Source organism: Pelophylax lessonae (genome assembly GCF_965119305.1).
Source record: "Pelophylax lessonae genome assembly, chromosome: 4".
Taxonomy (NCBI): domain Eukaryota; kingdom Metazoa; phylum Chordata; class Amphibia; order Anura; family Ranidae; genus Pelophylax; species Pelophylax lessonae.
In genome coordinates, this window is record NC_138771.1 from 545798593 (window position 1) to 545820494 (window position 21902).

General features: G+C 41.7%; 1 protein-coding gene across 2 annotated transcripts in view; it reads left to right on the forward strand.

The window, feature by feature from the left end:
• The window catches only part of PROM2 (prominin 2), a 127820-nt gene that overhangs the window by 70376 nt on the left and 35542 nt on the right, over positions 1-21902 (forward strand). For both annotated transcript variants that reach the window (XM_082253152.1, XM_082253153.1), the window contains exons 16-19: positions 2708-2782; positions 7878-7970; positions 19615-19668; positions 21563-21643. In XM_082253152.1, the coding sequence (XP_082109278.1) occupies positions 2708-2782; positions 7878-7970; positions 19615-19668; positions 21563-21643 (303 nt within the window). The remainder of the gene's footprint in view (positions 1-2707; positions 2783-7877; positions 7971-19614; positions 19669-21562; positions 21644-21902) is intronic.

A 21902-nucleotide genomic window follows, 5' to 3' on the forward strand; every position in this document is an offset into this window, starting at 1 on the left:
GTACATAAGGAGAATCTGTGTCTTCAGTATACGCCTTGGATCTGCGTTTTCAGCTAGAACCTGCAAGTGGACCTTCATATGTGTTTTATACCAATTCGTTTTCACACTATATAAATAAACCCAAAGCAACAACTTTGCTTGTTAGAGAGACTTGCAGGCTGCTATTGCTAGGGTTTACACTCTCTTGATTGATTAAATAAATGTTTATGTATACCTGCATAGACTTGCAGAGACAAGTGTATTGAACACATTGAATGGGATTTACTCAAACTAAAGCAGACAAAATACGGAGCATATGCGCATAGTAACAATTTAGATACTAGCCTCAGCTTGTTCAGTTAAACTTTGGGAATGAAAGTGGAAGCTGACTGGTTGCCATGCCCAGCTGCATAGTAAATTCCTTTTGGTAAATTCCTCTAACTGCATTGCATTTTAGAAGACTTCATTTTCATTGACTTAAAGGGAAATGCAATGTTCTGGTTAAAGCACCTAAAAATCAGCATACAGGAGTTCTTCCCAAAGAACTGCAATGTGACACAATGATATAAAGAAGTTGTATAAAAAACAATGATTATTTATTTCAGGTATTATTTTTATTGACTGTACATTGTGCCCACCCTTGTCAATGCAGAAAAATGCACAGTTGCATTTTGTATTAATGAGCCTTTAAGCAGCAGGAAATGCAGAAAGCTTTTGTTTCAATTACCTGCAGTGAAAGATAGCCTATATATGGGCATCTAAAGCGGGCTATACATGGTTACATTTTTTGATCAGCCAGTGGGCTTGATAAAATTAAAACAATTTTACTAAAAACTTATTAGCGGTACCTTTATAGGTGGGGTGCAGCGCAGTGCGGAAGAATAACACACTCAGTCCCAGTGCAATGGAAGAACTTGTATTGCAATAATGCAGAAACAGTTCACAAATAACCCAGTGGGAGCGCAGCCCAACCGGAAACACCCACAGTTCCAACAGCATGTAGGGAGTATAGTGCAGGGGAAGAATGCGGCCTGGCTTTCTTGTGCCCAACAGGCAGGTGTCCAGAGAAGTTTAGAGGTCTACGCTTTCCCTCCTTGTCAGAAATGTTTTCTTACCGCTAGTGCTGTCTCTGCCAGGCGGGGTATCTGTCCCTACTCTACTATCTCGCAAATGAGTGCCAAACCTGGGAGTCAGGGATTTAAATAGATGGCTGCCAGGGTCACATCGGGTGGCAGCATTCAATTGGATGCTTCCCCAGTGACCCAGAAAACCATAGAAGAACTGTGTTCCTCTTGACTTCCTCTCTAACTAAAGCCTCGTACACACGCATCAATAGTTGGCCGACCGATCGGCCGTCTTTTGTCCAGTGTTGTTGTGTTGGTTGAAATGTGCTCTAGACTGCACACAAATTTTCTCGTCCAACAAAAACCAACTTCAGAAGTGATGTTATGTGCTGGTTTACTTTCCGTGTGTTTTTTCTTCTCTGAGCATGCCCAGTCTTGCTCATCAGATTTTTGTCTGCCGAAATCTGTACTGACTGACGGAAAATCGGCCGTTCTGTTGACGGCCAACAAAAATTGTATAGCCTGCACACCAGATTTTGTTCGGCCGAAAAGTCAGAGTCGGTTGTCGAAAGCATCATACTAACAAGCCGAGTATCGGCCGATCGGACGTTGGCCGAAAATTCACGGCCAACTATCGATGCGTGTGTATGAGGCATAAGAGTGCCATCAGCAGTGAAGAAAGTAGACTGCACCCACCTACACGTTCGAGAGGAGTCAATCATTAGATTGACTCCCCTAAATGGGAATGGCCATAGATGGATTTAAATATGGCTGTTCCATTTTGAACAGGCTAAATGTTTATCATCTATGGCCAGCTTAAGTTTGGAGATCTACAGATATCAGATCAAATACTGAATGACTGAAATGCTAAAGCGGGATTAAGCCAGTTGTTTAGTTCATTTCCCCCAATATCAGCTCCACCAATTTTACCTTGCCTGTTTTTTGTTGTGCCTTGTTACAGAACCCCAGTTATGTGCAGACATTTAAGGCGAGGTTCAGGCACAAAGCAAAGCTTGAAAAGGGAACCTCTTGATTAGGAGAGAAAGAGCACAAAAGCCTTACCTTATTATGGGTTGATGATGTAAGGCTGGTGGTTCGAGTATGTTTCCATGGGCTGGATAAGGTAGTCAGTTTCAAATGGTCAGTCACAAGGGCAGTATGCCCATTTTGCTCAGCCTGTTTCTAGTTTGGCAGATGGTAAGTCTATGAAGAAAGATACTAATTGATGTGTTTTGGAAATTCTGTTCCAACTGGTGTTTTAAGATCCTGTTTGTGGATTTTATTAACTGTGTTCTTTGAACATTAGGTCATTGTTGTTTGGGTTGGTATTTAATTTATTACTGATTTTCAGAATTTTTATTTCCCATGTAATCTGCTAATAAAGACTGGTGTGGCCCATTTAAATCCATTCACACGCTGTGCTTTTTTTCTTGGGACCAAAAACAGTCTGGGTAGATAGTTGACTGATAATGCTTGACAAATCCCTAAACCATGCACATTTAAATTGCATGCATAAGTACAGTGAATACAATATATATTAATGCATTCTATTAAAAATACCTAAGGCATTCCATTAAGAAGTGGTTATTATATTTAAATTTGAGAAATAACTAAAACAGTTTACAATTGCCAGGAATCATAATTAATTATTTGTGCTCTTCTAGATTCAAGCAACACTGGTGACTCTACAAACTGCTGAGGGGTTTGTCCCAATGCTGGAAACTCTTTCTTTAATTCAGGTAATCTTCATCTACCTATGCGATACATGTGTTTGTTGTTTCACGAATCAGAACACCTGACAAAGTAAATGTTTCCATTTATTTCCAGTATTCGACATTTAAATCTGAACTCCAGGCATATATACTGTAGATATATAAGAAAAATAAATTAAACATTAATTAAATATAATAAATACATATTAAATGCAGATAGTTGTCATTAGTCGTCTGTTATCCCCCTTTCCACTGGAAAAGGCAGGGACAGCATTAGCAGCCTGTTAGGCTACTCTGCAGGCGCTTGTATTGCCAAGGAGCATACTGACAGTAGAAGAGAGTAGAATGAGCAGTGAATTAAGCTTATCAGTCTACTGCTACTGCTTCATATCAAAGGGTGGGGGGTGACCTAGCTATGTTGCTAAACTTTAGTAACAAAAAGTCAGGTCACCAGCCTGACTGTATTTTCTGAAAAGGCCAGCATGCAATAAACTACAAATCTTTTGGCAGGCAAAAACAGTTCCCATATATCTGTTTCAAATGTGTAATTCATTTGTCCCAAAATGAGATTTTTATATTGTTTTCATTGTTATTAACATACCAACCCAGCTGTATCGGCCTGCATAAAGCTGCTTTTGCATTTCTATTGACATGCATGGAGAGGGAAGCAAATCTGAAGTAGGAAAAAGCCATTGACAAAGGCTCTCAACTCTGAGTTAGGCTGGGTATACACAGGCTGAAAATCGTCTGGAAGAGGTTGGAACCAGCCAACTTTCAGCCCCTGTGTACAGCTCTCTGTCCAACAGAAGCTGGTGATCCTGAGAGCGAACATGCTGGAAAAGCAGCATCCAATCAGCACTCACAGCTGCAAGCGTTGATCAGCGTGTGCGGGCAGTCCCCCTGTCACAACACAATAGTTCAGGAGGGGAGATCGCAGCATTGCTTGGGGGCAGAGTACACTACACTACACAGAGTACACTACTGGGGGGGGGGGGGCGGTGTGAAGAGGAGCAGAGGACACTGATATGGAGGGGCAGAGGACACTACTGTGTGTGTGTGGGGGGGGCATAGAGGCAGAGAACACTACTGTGGGGGGGGGGGGAGGACACTACTGTGTAGAGGGGCAGAGGAAACTTTTGTGGGGGCAGAGTACATTACTTTGGGGGGGGTGATGGGGGCGGGGGACCCTACTGTGAGAGGTGATGTGAAGGGGGGCAGAGGATACCACTGTGGGGGGGGGGGAGTGATGCGAAGGGTGGCAGAGAATGTGTGAAGGCAGGCAGAGGACACAACTGTGACACAATATGTGTTCTTCATGCCACATTGGGGGCTTGATAACTAGTGTGGCTTCTTCCCTTGGTGTAAATTTCAATACCTTCTACTCTCTGATGGACAAAACCTCTGTTTCCTGCAACTGGGTCTAGACATGCATTTGTTCTCATCACTATCAATAACCAGATATCTGCCCTTTCTATCTTTTTTGAGATTTTTGGCCTCTCACTCATTAATTGGGATGGGCAGTCTTCCATGTAGCTCCCCGTGTTTGTTCTCCTATTACTCTGTGGAATTTGAATCTTGTTCTCTCACTGCTTCAGAAGATGCTGCTTGAACCCTTTAGAGCCATTCATCTCTTTACACTCACCCACAAAGTGATATTCTTTTGTAGTTATTACCATTGGAAGGTAAATATCTGAATTGGGGGCCTTATCCTGTAAAGTTTGGTTTTTCAAAAATAACTTTTATGGTGTTAAGGCTCAGGATTTCCTTCTTGCCTAAGGTATTATTCCCTTTTAACCTGTACTCTGACATATTGTTCTCCTGTCCCTCTGTCTGGTTCTAGTTCACCAAAAGTATTTAGTGGCCTCACTCATGATTCCAGCTATGGGCTTAAAGGAGTTATAAAGACAGAATTTTTTTCATCTTAATGCATTCTATGCATTTAGATAAAAAGCCTTCTGTGTGCAGCAGCTTCCCCAGCACCCACTAATACTCACCTGATTGGCTGAGACACAGCCATGGCACCATTGGCTCCCGCAGCTGTTAACCAATTTCAGTTAGCCAATCAGGAAAGAGAGGGGGCTGGGCCGAACCACAGCTCCTTGTCTGAATAGACACATGGAGCTGCAGCTCGGCTCGGTTTCCCCATCAGCAAAACGCTTGCTATGGGAGCACTCGACAGGAGGGAGGGGCCAGTAGCAGAGAAAAGGGACCCGAGAAGACGAGGATCTGAGCTGCTGTGTGCAAAACCAACTGCACAGAGTAGGTAAGTATAATATGTTTGTTTTTTTTTTTGTTTTAAAATGAGACTTTACAATTACTTTAAGATTTATCAGGCAGCTATTTGAGTTTCTGGCAGTCCCTGAATCTCTGTTGTTTTTTCTTGGACCTGTTAGCGTTTGTTTGCTGTGTTGCCCACCCCTCAGTTGAGCTATTTTTGGACATCCTAAAGGTGAAAGCCTTCCGGTGTCCCTCAATGGTTGAGAAAGAAAAAAGGTTTACACTCCTTTTCTTTGAGTTTTTGTAAGCAACTCCTTTAAAAACCATCATATGTTGATCCTCAGATGAACATAAGCTGCATCTCATCCATGAACATAAGATGCATCTCATAATTTGGCACTGAATCTTTATGGGTTTCGATTATTATTGGGTGGAATCCCCAATAAGAGGAGGAGAGAGATTTTCCATCTTAACAGGAAAAGAGATAATTACTTTTAAACACCTGATACATGAGACATATTAGGCAGTAAGTACACGTTTCCCATGAAGTTGATGTGCTTAAAGCAAAAAAAAAAATGGGCTTCTCAGTTTTATTTGTGTATGGGACTGCATAGCCACCGACCAGCCAGGGTACCTATGCTGACCCATGTCCACAACCAAAAGCACCAACACTGGGCATGTGAGCATCAAAACTGGACCATGGAGCAATGAAAGTGGGTGGCCTGGGCTGATAAATCACATTTTCTTTTACATCATGCGGATGTCTGGGTGCTTGTGCATCGCTTATCTTGGAAAATGATGGCACCAGGATGCAGTATGGGAAGAAGGCAAGTGAGCTGGCAGTAAAGGTAGTGTAATACTATAGACAATTTTCTGCTGGGAAACATTGATCCTGCCATTCATGTGCATGTCACCTTGACACGTATCACCTTCCTAAACAATGTTGGTGACCAAGGACACTTCTTCATTGAAACAGTATTCCCTAATGACAGTGGCCTCTTTCAGAAGGATAATGCATCCTTCTACACTGCAAAAATGGTTCAAAAATGGTTTGAGGAACACAACGAGTTCAAGATGATGAATTAGCCTCCAAATTCTCCAGTCTCAATCCATCCAGCATCTGTGGGATGTGCTGTAAAAACAAGATCGATCCATGGAGGCCCCACCTTGCAACCTTCAGAACTTAAAGGATCTGCTATTGACAGCTTAGTACCAGATATCACAGAATACCTTCCATGTATGAAGGCTCAGGGCTGTTTTATTATTGAAGGGGCTATTTTGGCGATGAAAGGGGGACTTACCCTATATTAGGTGGTCAAAACATAATGGCTGATCAGCGTATATTTTTGACAAGCATCTTGCAGTTATGTTTGAATTAAATGCCTAAGTGATCTTCATTTAGAGCAGCAATCTCTAAACTGTGCCCTGGGGGCAGAGGTGGCCCTTTGCTTGCTTGCTTGCTTAGAAGCAGTAGCAACAGCTTTTAGTAAAAAGTAGTTGCTTTTAGAGGTGAGTTTTGCAAGTCCAGGGTCATTTTAGAATTTAGTGTGCCTTTAAAACTTAGTATCATGTATCCTGTGCGACTATAATTTTCCCTACCCCACTCAAAACCTTTGCCACTATAAATACCTTTCGAAAAGGGATGCAATGCATCAGAGGAAAAGGACTCTTGGGTCCAATGGGAGGTGTTATCTCCATGAACAATACAATTTCTCCATTATATGAAAAAAAGTAACTACAGTTGTGTGTGGCCACTTTGTATCTCTTTATTAATATTTTCTCTATTATAGTGCAATGATTTAACAATACATCGAGATATATTGAAAAATATGGAAACATTTTGTCTTTAAAAGACATTTCCTTTTTTTTTTTTTGTCTTTTTATTGGTTGTTTTAAAGTGTTACTAAACCCATATCCTGCATTCACTATATCTGGTCTTCTACAGTACACAGAACATGGAAATGCAATTATTTTAGTAAATATATACTGTTAAATACCTTTTCTCATCAGCTGTATATAGCAATTAGAGCAATCTTGTGACTTGTATCAGTGAGTGCTGATAGTTTGTAGAAGGAGTTTTCATTTCTCCCACGATTGTCCTATCAGGCTTCATTTCCCTTAATTCTCTGTCTAAACATGTCTGGACAGTGCTGATTGGCCCTGTGCTGATCACATGTACCCGGCCAAGAAAAAAAAAAATCATCCATCAATTAAGATGTGACATCCCACCTACTGTGTTCTCTTTTAGTTACTGGGCATGGAGGAGGAGGGAGGGACTGGGCTGTCATTTAGGATCTGTATAAACGCCCACATGTGTGATGTTAATATCATGTGACCTGAATAGCTCAACTAAAACCAGGAAGTGTTCTCTGAGCAAAATAGACCAAACTGAGCATGTGCAACTGAACTACACTTACTGTGATTATCTAGACTTGTCCAGAGTGAATGTGCAGGAGGAGGATCTGTGCATACAGGATCACACAGTGAGGATTAATCACTTAAGTTACGTAATGAGTATAACAAGCATGCTATTCTGCATCTATAGACAGATTTTACTGTTGTGGGTTAAGTAACACTTTTAAGTAGGAGGAGCACTGTTTATACCTAACTCCTTCCAAAATCATCCAACAATAATATGTGAGGCCCCAGATGACTAACCCCTTTGTGACCTTTCCAGAATTTGTGAACATATGCTTTATCTCATAATTCTGCACTGATTTTATCTATATCTTCTCAGTCTATTAATAAACTTGATCAGGCTCCCAGAGCAGACATTAATCTTTGGGATTGAGTTGTGTAATTGCACTAGGATTACATCAAGTGGCATTATGCCCTTCATAATCTGCCTAAGGTCATGCCATGCTCTGTTCTGATTTCCCTGTGTGTTCATTTTATCCTGCCTCAGAGTAATGCGACAATAAGAAATCAGTTGGAAAAGGAAACGGGGACGCTGCAAAATATATTGAACACTGCCGTGCGAGATCAAGAGGCTGCTGTGGTACGTACAATTAATTAAAAGCACCAACATAAAGCCTTCTAAACCTCACTAATCTTTATAATGTCCATGTATGTACAGCATTAGATTATTAGACTTGGATCATGAACTGGTGATGTTGTATTTAAATTCTTGACTATATACAAATAAAATGCTCAGTCTTACAGGTTTTACTATTCAGTATCGAACCAAAAACTCTAGAAAGACTAGACTACAATACATCCAACTTGATTTTCTAACTAACCCATTTATGGTCTCAAACGGTTTAGTTCAGGCAGGATAGTTTACTACTAAATCTGTCTATAACTGGCCCAACAACAAAGCAGGCAAGTCATTCTGTAAAAAAGGGGTAATGATTTTCTTAATTTTTTTGGTTTAGCACCTTCTTTACATGTTGGGTAATAAGGAAGGATAGAAAGTAGTGGTCACAGTGTGGACAGGCAGTGCTGTCAGTGCTACTATCTGCCTAACATCTCTTCATGATACATCTCTGCATGATACAATCCGAACAAGCATCACATATAAATAAATACAAAACAAAGAGAACCCTTTGAAGGCCACTGCCATCCTTGCATGTGTGACGCTTAAGCATAGTCTGTACATCCTTGGCAAATAATTCAGCAAGTATTCTCAGTGCAAATGCTGCCTGTTTTTACTTATTTTTAAGGCAAAAGACAGGGATAATGAAATTAAATCCATAGCCTGCTAAAGGCTCTAGGGCCATAAGTGCTTCCGTAGATTCAGAAAATGACGTGATAGCATATTCCAGATCATCTATCACCCAACCCTGTCAGTCCCATTCCAAATGCCAGCATTCCCTGCCTGTCACAAAAAAATGCCCAAAAAAAAACGCCTGCTGCAAAAACACACCTGGGCGTTTTTGTAGCTGGCGTTTTTTTGGGCATTTTTTTGGGGTCTTTGGAGGCAGGCAAAACATCTGAACTTCTGTATAGGGGTATATATACACACACACTTATATGTATTTATACACATACACACATATAGGTGTTATAGCAGAGAAGCCATATGGGTGTTAATTATTTCATTAGCGCAAGCATAGGGTTCTGCTACTTTCACACCTATATATGTGTATGTGTATATATACATACATGTGTGTGTGTATATATACCCATACACAGAAGTTCTGATGTTATGCCTGCCTCCAAAGACGCCCAAAAAATGCCCAAAAAACGCCAGCTACAAAAACGCCCAGGTGTGTTTTTGCAGCAGGCGTTTATTTTGGGCATTTTTTTGGGGTCTTTGGAGGCAGGCAAAACATCTGAAATTCTGTATAGGGGTATATATACACACACACTTATATGTATTTATACACATACACATATATAGGTGTTATAGCAGAGAAGCCATATGGGTGTTAATTATTTCATCAGCGCAAGCATAGGGTTCTGCTACTTTCACACCTATATATCTGTATGTGTATATATACATACATGTGTGTGTGTGTATATACCCCTACACAGAAGTTCAGATGTCATGCCTGACTCCAAACATGTCCTCAAAAAAGCCCTATAAACGCCTGCAGCAAAAAGCAGGGTGACAGGGGCGAAGCCATATCCCGGTTCTATAAGTGTTCTAAGAGAAACGATCTTTCTCTATAGCGGTCACCCTGAAATGGAAGGGTTTTGTCACCCTGCCATAGCAGTCAGAGTCAGTTAACCCTACACTACACTACGGTCCCTTTACACTTAACACTTTCCCTACAGAAACTAGATTATTAAATCTAACTATAGTGGAAAATAGTACCCTAACTACACTAGATATCTCTTTCCTCACACTTATAATTGCTAAATTACACTTTGAAGCAGAAGTAACAGAACTGCTTCCACTCTCTTCCACGTCCCTGTATTACAATGCTAGGAATTTGGCGGGGCTATCTTATATACTGGGGGGCGTATTCACCAATGATTGGCCTCTGGACCCCCTAGTCACTCTAATCACATTCCTAGCATTCTCCTGCCCCCTCAATTGGCTTTTGCTGATGGTTCTGGTCCAATCACAGGCTTTTAAAGCCCATTTCCTGTCCCATTGCATTTTGGTCGGTTCTGGTTGCCGAATTCCGAACTTTTTCAGCAAAAAGTTCTAAATTCGGCCGAACCAACAGTCAATGTTCGGGTCGAACCGATGGTCGACCCGAACCGTTCGATCATCCCTACTTAGTAGGGCAGGGGAGACATTAAGGGTCTAAAAGACCCATAATGTCTCCATAAAGTGTTCCTGTCAAAGCAGGTAAATTAAATAAAAATAATTCCATTCAAAGCAATCCCTTTTCCCCCATTCCCCTGCACACATGTGAGGTATTTCCACAAACATTGGAGTGATAGCAATATTTCAAGGGCCCTAACTCACAATTAACTTTAAACTGATGACCTGCAAAGCATCCCCTGTAGACGTTTTTAGGTACCAAAGTTTGTCACCATTTTACAGGCGTGTGTAATTTTAAATCTTTACATGTTTGGTGTCTTTTTACTCGATGTAACGTCATCTTTTATATTTTACTAAAAGATTGGGTATTATTCTGTGTTTGTGTGCGCTAAAATTCCTTTAAGTGTATTTTTTCCTAAAAATTTGCATTTGCTAAATGGTTGTGCAGATATCATGTGACATAACAAATTGCAGCAACCACAATTATATTAACCAGGACCTCTTCTTTCAGAAAAAAATGTTTGCTTGTACTTTTCTGGCCAAAAATGCAGATTTTAACGTGTGCAAAAAATGTAACAATTGCCCCAGTAGGCATGCAGTTAACAGTAATGTGCAGTAACCTACATCAGCCAACTGCAATCAGTTATGTACTGATCTGTCCTCAGAGTGAACTGTGATTGTTTGCAGTTAGGATATTGGATCAAATTGATATAAATGAATAATAAATCAATAAAAGTCAGTCAGCCCTGAAGAAGGATGTGCATTTTATATCATCACTTCCACCATTAATCAGCGTAATTTTCAAAAATGATTCTGCACTCATGGTTTTTTCTAGCTTTAGTATAATGGAGTTGAAGCTTAGCCTAAACTCTTCTGTCTTCCTGCAAACACTGCTTTTTTTTTAGGTCAATATACGCTGCCTTAATGTGGTTCTAAAGGCAGAAGCTTTTTTTCTTAATGCATTCTCTGCATGAAGGTAAAAAACCTTCTGCAATCAACTCCCTCCAGCCCCCACCCCCCCCCCCCCATATTCCTACCTGACCCTGATCTCAATCTAGCGATGTGCACAAGAGCAGAGACTCTCTCGGATCTCTTTCTCCTCATTGGCTCAGACACAGCAACGGGAGCTATTGGCTCCTGCTGCTGTCAATCACACCCAAGAGGAGGGAGTGGGAGGGGTTGTGCTTAGCCACAGACTGTGTCTTATGGAAACACAGAGCAGGCTCGGGAGCAAGCACATACGAATGCCCCCATAGCAAGCGGTTTGCTATGAGGGCACTCAGCAGGTGGTGCAGGATCGGGGCTGCTCTGTACACGCTCAGTGTTCCCTAAATGTAGAGATATCAATGTATAGATTAAGCATTAAGCAGACTTCCGTGACTATAGTACTGATACTAGTAAAATAATTTGCTTCCCATGGCAATATATAAAAATAACATATTAACTAAACTAATTTTAGAAAGTAGTGAACACTTTTTGGGGACTGTATTTCTGTATGTTATTTTACACATATATATATTTATTACCAATTTACTATCATGCCCATTATAATTTCATTAAAAACCATAGTAATTTGGCAATGCCCACATTTAATATCTGTGCACTGCTCCCGTCAAACTGCTTTAGCACCTTCCTAGTGTAGATTGCTAGACAAATTTAGCATTGGCTCCTTCTGTAATCAGGGGAGCAGTGGTTTGTTTTGGCCTGTTCAGGGTCTCACAGGCTGGGAGTTTGATTGCTCTCCCCTGCCTCTGAAAGAAGCTTCCAGAACTTATGGCAGGATATTCAAATCAACCAGCCTGAATATTTATTGGGTTTCAGCCAATCCCTGAAGGGGACGAGTCCAGTAGGGGGCTGAAATGCAAATAAATAGTCAGACACTGGAGAGAAGGGTTTCATCTACCCAAGAGGGTTCTAGAAGTGCAGGGGCTGCTGCCATTAGGCAACCCATGGACCATACAACTGCTTTAGAGGCCTCAGAAGTGCCAGGGCTGAAGGCTTGAATAGACTTTGGTCAGAGATGATTGCAGAAAAACGTCACAAGGGATCTGGTAATGAAAGATACTGTCTCACTCACAGGACCATGTCCAGAGGAAGCTGGAAGGAGGTAGCTGTCCTGGGGACTTGTGTCCTGGGAGTTGTGACCTTAAATTGATCACTGCGACCGTGTGCTGGAAGCTACACTGGGTATCAGTAGTTGTGCACAGGTGCAAGGTAACCAGATGCCCAAAGACTTGCCCCATGGTCTTCAGCTGTGGGGCCTTGGACTGTTCAGCACTAGCTACACTACTAGGAGATACTGTCATCCAACTGAGCGTTTTGAAGTACCCCAAGCCCAAGTTCCTTTTTCCCTGTTGGCATTCTACAAACAATACACTTTAAAAAGAAATCCTCTTGACTGCTTACTGGAGCCAGTGTGAATGGACAATTGCTTGTGTGGATGGGCAACCTCTGTACTGTTTGGGAAAAGAACCAGTAAATATCAACGGACCCTGCAAGGGATAGCTCTAGACTACCCTCTCAGGTTGACATCTCTAAACTCCTAAAATGTGAAAAAGTCAATGGGCCAATGGAGGCAACAGAGTATTATATCATAAAAATGGCAAAAAGGTAACCATTTGTAGTGATACCCCCAAATGAGCTGCTGGTAGTTTGCCCAGGTCTTCCCCACTTTTACTTCATAGCCAGGCACAAAGTAGATTCACACAGACAGGTGCACACTCACTTCTGCTTCCTGTCTTCAATGACAATTCTAGGGGTTTTGTTTTTGTTGTTTTATTTTTGGAGAATTTGGATAGGGAAGGGGATTTAGTGGGATACTTAAAGAAATAGAACTATTCACAACTGAGGACATCTAACTGATCTCTCGATTAAACTCTGGTGAAGTCCTTGCTAAAAGCAAATCTCAGACGTTTCCTTGTAAGTGGCACAAAGTAGTTTCAGGAGTGAGAAAAGTCCCCCTGTAGTAGTAGTAGCAGGGCAAAGCTCCTCAGACACAAGCCCATTACAGCAGACTATTGGCAGACCAAATGTAGTAGAACTGAGCAAAGTCCTATGCAGTATCAACAGTTGGACAAGCTCTTCAGAACACTAGCCAGTGTCCCCTTGTTCAGACCCTCAGCTGACTATATAGCACAACAGAAGGGTTTAAAAACACAAGTCTATGAATCCTTTAGGTTGTCTATACTCACAAAGTGTCCAGGGACAGCCTCCTTCCAACCTCCAAGCAACACTCTTTACCAGTGATACCAGACCAGATCTTGAATAGACGGCCCCTTCAGCCAACTGCAGAACCAGGGTCACTCTCACTAACTTCATGCCCTCAGGACAGAATGGCAGCACACTCTCTGAATCCAGGCCCTCAGGTCATCCACCTGAGGCCCAAGGGGAGCAGAGCCCCTCCCCCAGCTGGTGCAATCTTCTGCTAGGAAAGACCCTGAGCCCATATGCTCCTAAAATATAAATACAGACACCCAGCATGCATAGGGGCACCTCCCCTTCTAATTTACCAGGGGACTGTATAATTATTCATGCTTCCATCTGCATTGTTTCTGCCTATTATCCAGAACTTTACTTAGATACAAGGAAACGTCAAGACAGCATGAGCAGGACCAGAACACACTGAGCAGGCTACACTAGCCAATCATAGCTCTCTATTAAGCAGAAAGCAGATATATTTACCTAACTGTCTCTCTGTTAAGCAGGGGAACCAAAAACTTTAATAAACGAATCCTAGCACCTATCTAGGAGAGTGCTACACATGAATACTTCCAGAAGATGGGGAAGACATACAGTATATCACGTTAAGCATTAAGTGCAGTTCACATCTATAGAGCATCAGGATGAATGAGGCAGCTTTGGGGTGACCACTCAATGGAAGCAGATAGATTGTAGGTTCACTGAATATTCAGTCTCTGACTTCCCTAGTAATCAGTGACATTACAGCAGTATGAGACATTGGATCTCTGTCTCTTGAGTAAATTATGTTACTGTTGCATTTAATTGCTACTAATGCAATTTCATTAGTTGGGAAACTCGTTGTATTCATTTCCAGAAATTACATCTGCATTAAACACACATAATTAATGTAATTTTAATGATTTAGTGGTGCCATATTTTAGCTTTTAGTTTTATTTTTTCATTATTTTGTATAATCTATTCCAATTATAGTGCAGGTTTAACTACATTACAATGATGTGCATGAAGCATCTCTGAACTGGCAAGACTTTGCCAATGAGAGTTTCACATTCAGTCTGATAAAGAAAGATAATTATATGTTTTACTAATTATAAGATCAGAGTATTGGGTGACTATATAATAATGTTAGGCTCCTTATATAAGATCAGGTTTGTTTGCTAGGATGACTTTGCAGAAAAATGTTATTAGAACTGATATCTGTTGTTGTGACTTTTGATTTGTTGTGCAACACAGACAGTTCTACACTGGGAGTTTGGAGGATGATAAAGCTGATAAGATGTCCTGAGATAACAGAAATGAATATCTCCTGTAATTAATTATATGCTGCTTGTCCAATTTCCTATGTCAATGATTTAATATGTAAAATATTTGTTTGGAAGGGTTCTACAGTGCAATTCTTTAGGACTAGAGCCCAAAAGCCTTGATCATGGGTTAGATCCTGAGAATCAGTATGGCAACAGTAACCCATAAGAAATACACATTTCAACCATCCCTGTAGCTCAAAGCAACAATTTGTAGGCAGGTGCAGCCTGTATTCTCCACTGCAGTTGGGGCTTGACCACAGCGGCAATGCAGATGGGGAGGAGGTTGAGAGGAACCTGCTTCCTCTATGATTTCCTCAGTCACAGGGTAGCAGCTATCTGATTGGATGCTGGCATCCCATGTGACTTTGGTGGCCATCTTGGGTCAGGCAGAGCTAATTTAGGGCTCTGGCTCCCTGGCTTGGCACGCTGTTTGCGAGTGGCTAGCATAGGGCCAGGTCCCCCAACTGTCAGGAACAGTAGTTAGAAATTGGAAAAGGCTCCAGAGGAGTAAGGCCAGTGCAGGAATTATGTTTACCCCTTCTAGGAAGCCTACCCTTTGTGTGTAGACTGGCCAGGCTGCATTCTGTTTTTCGTGGCAGATGCTGTCCAAACACCACTGTTACAGTTGTAATCCCGGATGGGCATGTCTCCTTGCTGGGCCTGTTTGCACTTGCTCTAATTTTCTACAATATATTATTGGCAAACATGGACTCTGTGTGCTCAATGGTCGCAGGACAAGACTGCATCTAACACATAAATTGGTTTACAAATGTCAAATATTTTATATACCGCTCCAGGCATGATCAGGCTTCACACTCCACAATCACATCTCTGGTGATGGCTCAGCTCGTCTCCATCAAAACAATCAATTGAACCAGCAACAGGAATATCCTACGCTGAGATGCAAAATAACTTTGCTCCATTATCAAAACCCAGCAGGAAAACTTTCTGTTCTGACATGTTAGAGTTGGGCATAGCTCTTCCTCAAACAAACTGGAGCCTCCCAAATTTGATCATGGGTTAGATCCTTGCCATGTCAATGAATCAGTGTGGAAAATCTAAATTACAAGAAATACACAATTCAACCATTTCTGTAGCCCATATTAATTTACAACTGCCATTTTTTCCTAATAGACGTAAAAAAAACTAAAAGCGAGACTTAGACTTGTAGGTAACAGAAATATCAGTAATACCTTGTGTAGCAATACACCTGTAGAAACCGCTGGTAAATAGGGATCCCCCACCCTGCACAGCCAGGCACACCAACTTTTCCACAGGCTCACTGAGACAGGAAACAGTCCATAAAGCTTTGATTTGTTTTTTTATTTAGGGGTTAATAACTTGGAGAAAGGGGTATTATGGAATGCCCACTTGACTGGAATAAAGTCTCTTCAGGGACAGTCAAATATATACACTCACCAAATACACTCCTCTACCTCCAGCACATCACTTGCTTTCAGAAACACTCAGGCCCAGCTGGAACATTGTTTGGGGGATCTCATTAGGCACACAGCCAGATCCAGTAAACGCCCTTTACAGGCAGGGACCATGGGCCCCTTTGGTGTGTATCAAAAAAGTCCCAGTGTCCAGCTACCTTCCTGTGGCTACTGATCTCAACACCACCTCTTGAGGCACTGCCAACCTGCCTGGCTGCAGCTGCCCCGTTCTCTAGACCTCCAGGATAATCTTCCACAGTCCTCCCAGACTGAGGCCTCTGACAGCCTCCTCAGCACTCCATCTCCAAACTTCCATCTGAACTCCACTGCCCCTGCTTGGCTGACCCTGAGTATATATGAGGTGCCTGCCCCCTTCCAGTCCTTCTGGGGATTGGCTGTGGCCTTCATGAATACTCCAGGCAGCTCCTCCTAACTTCTCTCCCATTCTTCTGGAAGCTTCTCCAAGGACCCAGCAAGTAGGGAGTGGTATCAGAGTTGCTACCTGATGAGTCACCCAGCCTTCATGAGTCATTCACCCTAATCCAGATTCAAACACAGGCTTGGCTGCCATCCAAGCCTAAATGTACCTACACTACAAAAAAAAAAAATATTTACAGTACCTTGCACTCTACACTAGAGGGTGCTACCCTTGTGCGTTTGACTTAGAGTAACGTCACTGTTATGAACCCTGATAAGTGATGATTTTAGGTATATTGAAACTCAGTCACTAAAATCTCATATACACTTTAACCTGTTAATATCATTTCAGAAGTAATTTTCAACCTTTTTAAATGTGCAGTGTTCATTAAATGATCCCTGTTGATCCCACCAAGAAGGTTCTTGTTCAGAAACTTCTTGTTGTAGGGTGACAACTATCTGTCCCTATTCTCAAAATTGTGTTTGTGTTTTAATCCTGTCAAACATTCTCACAATGGAGACTGCCCTGGAATTTGCCCTGAGATATTTGTCATGCTGTCATTGATGGAGTGAGTGTATGTAGACAGAAAATGGCTGAAAAGACGTAGCAGAACATCAGCAGTACTGAGATGCAACATGTTTAGGATACACAGTGCATTAGTAAACTAAACATGATCAGTTAGGCCTAGTTTATATATTTGGTGTTTTTTTTTAACGAGTAATGGCGACGATCTGCGATTTTTTTTTTCGGTACTTGCGGCATTGCGGCGGACAGATCGGACCCTTGACTGACATTTTTGACACTTTTGGGGGTACCAGTGACATTACTGCAGTAATCAGTGCTATACATATGCACTGTTACTGTAAAAATGACACTGGCAGGGAAGGGGTTAACTGTATTGGACAGGGAGGGGTTAAGTGTGTCCTAGGGGCGTGATTCTAACTGTAGTGGGACATGGCTACTAGTGTAAAAACAGAGATCAATGGTTCTACATAGTAGAACCGTCTGATCTCCATTTTTACACTGGGGAGAATGACAAGCGGCTTGTTTACATAAGCCGCTCTGTCTTTCTCCCGCTGTACCGACGATCGTAGTGTGACCGGCAGACATCGGGTCCGCCGGTCACACGCCCGCACTCCTCCCTGAACGAGCCGAGGCGGGCACGCGCCTCAGCGGGCGCGCGCTCGCCCGCTATTGGCTCAAATCCCAGTGGCAGGCGAGCGACGTAGATCTACGTCACTCTGCCTGGCCGGGGCTGACTGCCGCAGTAAATATACTGTGCGCAGTCGGCAACCGGTTAATAATAAACATGTTATACTTACATGCTTTGTGATCCTCCTGTTCTCGGGTCCCTCTTCAGCTCTCCTGGCCCCTCCCTCCCGTTGAGTCCCTCACAGTAAGCATTTTGCTACTCGAGCCGAGTCATAGACTCCCCCCTCTTCTGATTGGCTGAATGGTTTTGATTCGCACCATGCTGCTGTCTCAGCCAATAAGGAGGATAGTCCCAGGCAGCTTAGACACTCATGCAACATCGCTGGATAAAGAGAGGCTCAGTCAAGTATTAGAGAGGCTAAAGGGGGCTGCTGCACGCAGAAGGCTTTTTTATCATAATTCATAGAATGCATTAGAATTAAAAAACCTTCTGCCTTTACAATCCCTTTAAATGCTATGACTATAATTTTGTCAATGGGCCCTGGATCCTGTTGTTTAGCAGAAAGCTGTGAAAGCTAAAGTAACCCTTTAGGTTACTACACTAAAGGACACTTATCCAATGGAATAGTGTATTTCAGCTTTTCAAAGACGGCTCCTTTAATAGGTAAAGGCAGTGAGTAAAATGCTGGTGATGTATGTAGCCTTCAACTCACCACAGCTCTCCTCTTCTAATCTACACTAGAAAAGAAACAGATGGAATTTGATTGTAAACTCTGTGATCTGGAATTCCACATTTAACATTCCACTGTATTGCCCTAGTTCTGTAATCTGAATAGACAACGATCAGTAAGTTTCAAATAAGTCAGGTTTGCTAAGGGATCACATTAATCCACTGAACTCAAGTTTACAGCAAATACCCAAATAAGTCAAGGCTATTTTTTTATAGTACTTTCTTAGAATACACGTTTTAGCATCTTGCATAATAGTTTCTTTTGTAATGAATAATCTCTTTGAGGAACAATAAAAGTAAGGATTAGCTCACCTTCAGTAGACTGTAAATATGAAGACAATTGAGTCATGCCAAACCACAAAGGGGCTGCACATGAAAGATTTATGGGAAGCTCACAACTTAAAACAAAGCATGTATACTGACATGTTCTAGATTGCAACTTTCAGGTTAAAAAAATAAAATGGAGATCTAAAAACTCTCCACAAACGATGTACTATAGGACTTTCTTTTACTTTCTATTAGTGTTTATGAGTGGTAAAAAATATTTGGGATCAAATCTTCTATTTTAAAGCACCAAACCATGTATGCCAATGTCTTTCAGGAATGTCATTTCCCAATAGAAATCCACCTAACCTAATTATGCCACTCCCCATGTCTATTGTGCACAGATATATTAGTCCTTAAAGGACCAATTTGTAAGTGCATACTCCCATAAGGAGGAAGCAGAAGCTTGTTATTTTGCCCCATATTACAAGTGAACAAATAAGAAGCTAGTTATGCAATGCAAGGTTTATTTGTTAAAAGGAATTAAGTTGAAACCCAATTCTGAGTACCATCGTTTTCATAGTTTTTGAGTGTTTACCTCTTCCATTTAGTTATTTAATACTGAGATGGGAAAGAATTCTCCCCAACGGGGCCACAGACCATAATAAAAACCTGCCATCAATTCCAATTCTGTTACATTCTATCCAAAACTAAAAAAAAGTTTTATTTGGCAGGTACACTTTAAATGAGTAAGCATTCATCTGTAAGTACTGGGATGGTCATATTTTTATTAACATTTACTTTACCTAGAAAAACTAAAGGCTTATAGTTACCAAAGATAAAAAACTTTAAGTTCTGGGGAAAAAAAAGAAGAAAAGATAAAAACTATATTGTTGCAATATACATTATATAAGTACTGTATAATGCCAGTAGTATATCTAACTAATCTGTACTTTATTGTATCTATCATTTGTTTTTGCAGCGGAAGTTGAATGACAGTCTCTCCACCGTGGCTTCACTAGTACCTACACTCAAAGTAAGTTGTGGTCACTGCTTAAATGTAGCTCTTTTACCAAAGAAATTAAGCTTTACAGCCAAAAGTGTGTGGACACCTGGCTATCTCATCTTTATGAGCTTATTGGACATTCCATCCCAAAACCACGGGAATTATTTTCAAAGTTTTACTGCCCCCCACCTCCTTTTAGCTAAAGTATAACCGTATCCACTCTTCTGGGTATGATTTTTACAAGATTTTGGAGTGTGTTGGGGGGGGGGGGGGGTTATTTGTGGCCATTTGGCTAAAAGAGCAATTGTGAGGTCAGTTACTGATGTTGAACAAAAAGACTCAGAATCGGCATTCCATTTCATTCCAAAAGGCGTTCAACAGGACTGAGGTCTGTGCATTCAAGATCCTCCACACCAAACTTGTCAAGCCATGTCTTAAAGTAATACTAAAGCCTTTTTTTTTTTTGTTTATTTAAAAATAACAAACATGTTATACTTACCTGCTCTGTTTAATGGTTTGCACAGGACAGCCCGGATCCTCCTCTTCTCGGGTCCCTCGTCGGCTCTCCTGGCCCCTCCATCCTCTCGAGGGCCCCCACAGCAAGCAGCTTGCTATGGGGGCACCCAAGCCGCCCGACCCACTGCTCTTTGTGTCCATTGAGACATGGAGCCGTGGCTCGCCCCACCCCCTCTCTCTCCTCATTAGCTCACGGACTTTGATTGACAGCAGCGGGTGCCAATGGTGCTGTGTTTCAAAGCCAATCAGGGGTGAGAGTCCTGGAGACTCGAGTCTCTGCTACAACATACCTGGATCGAGATTGGACTCTGATGCACACTGAAGGTTTTTTTTATCTAAAAACACAAAATCTTCTGCCTTTAGAACCACTTTAAAGTGATTGTAAAGTCTTGTGTTTTTTTGTTTTTTTTTAAAATAACAAACATGTTATACTTACCTTCTCCGTGCAGTTGGTTTTGCACAGGGCAGCCCGGATTCTCCTCTTCTTGTGTCCTTCTTCCCTGCTCCTGGCCCCTCCCTCCTGTCAAGTGCCCCCTACAGCGAGCAGCTTGCTATGGGGGCACCCGAGCCGAGCTGCAGCTTTTTGTGTCCATTCAGACACAGAGCTGCCATTCGGCCCTGCCTCCTCTCCCTCCTGATTGGCTAACTGACTTTAAATGGCAGCAGTGGGACCCAATGGTGCCACTGCTGTCTCTCAGCCAATCAGGAGAGAGAATCTGAGGGACTCGTGGACATCGCTGGATAGAAATGGGGCTCAGGTAAGTATTAGGGGGTGCTGGGGCGGCTGCTACACACAGAATAGAATGCATTAAGATAAAAAAAAAACTTATGCCTTTACAACTCCTTTAATGGAGCTGGCTTTGTGCTTCTGATTTACATAACTTAGAGAAGTGTCCACATACGTTTGGTCATACTTACTGAATGGGGGTTTCAGCTATTCTTGAGGACTAAGAATGGATCAGGGGGATAGGTGGACATCACTAAGTCTGACGTTACCTTCATCTTGCCAGGAAGTTGGAATCCTCCACACAAAGAGCGACCTAATCTAATACGACTGAATAAACTTCAAGTTTTGTTGCCCTTTTAATAGGTCAGCAAGGTTCAGTTATTTCTGTGGTTACAATAATTTTATAGCCAGAAGGTTTTCAAGATTTAAAGATTTGACCATACCCTCTGTTTTTCAGTCTACCTTCTGGCATGTGATAGTTTTTTGTAATGTTAGATTAAGGTTTCTTCTTATTCCACAGATTTATTGGCTTTTTTTGTAACACACCCAAAGGTTTTATAGGAGAAAATATCAAATATCTTTATTATTTACAGTGTGTTTGTTATTTGCAATGTGTATGTTTATTTCTCATTTACATTCTATACTATGCATTTCATGTAATAAATAACTTCATAACTTCAGGCTGATATTCAACGTACAATAGAAGACATCAACATGTTGAACGGACCTTTGGTGGACGAATTTATTACGATGCTGAGAAATGTAAGTTAAACAGAAAACACAAGCAGTACTCATGATGTCCACAGTGTGACTTTAATTTCTTAGATCATGAAAATGTACTATTTAGTATAAGGGGCCTGCCTTTAACAATGTTCTTTGAAAAGGAAACGCTGCTCCAGGTGTATGGTATGAAGTGATTGCCAGGAGATGAGAAATCCCAGAGAGTGCTGGCTCCGGCCCGCCTCCGTAGGAACACTTGTAGAAAAAGAAATAGCTGCACATCCAGGGATTCCAAATAAAG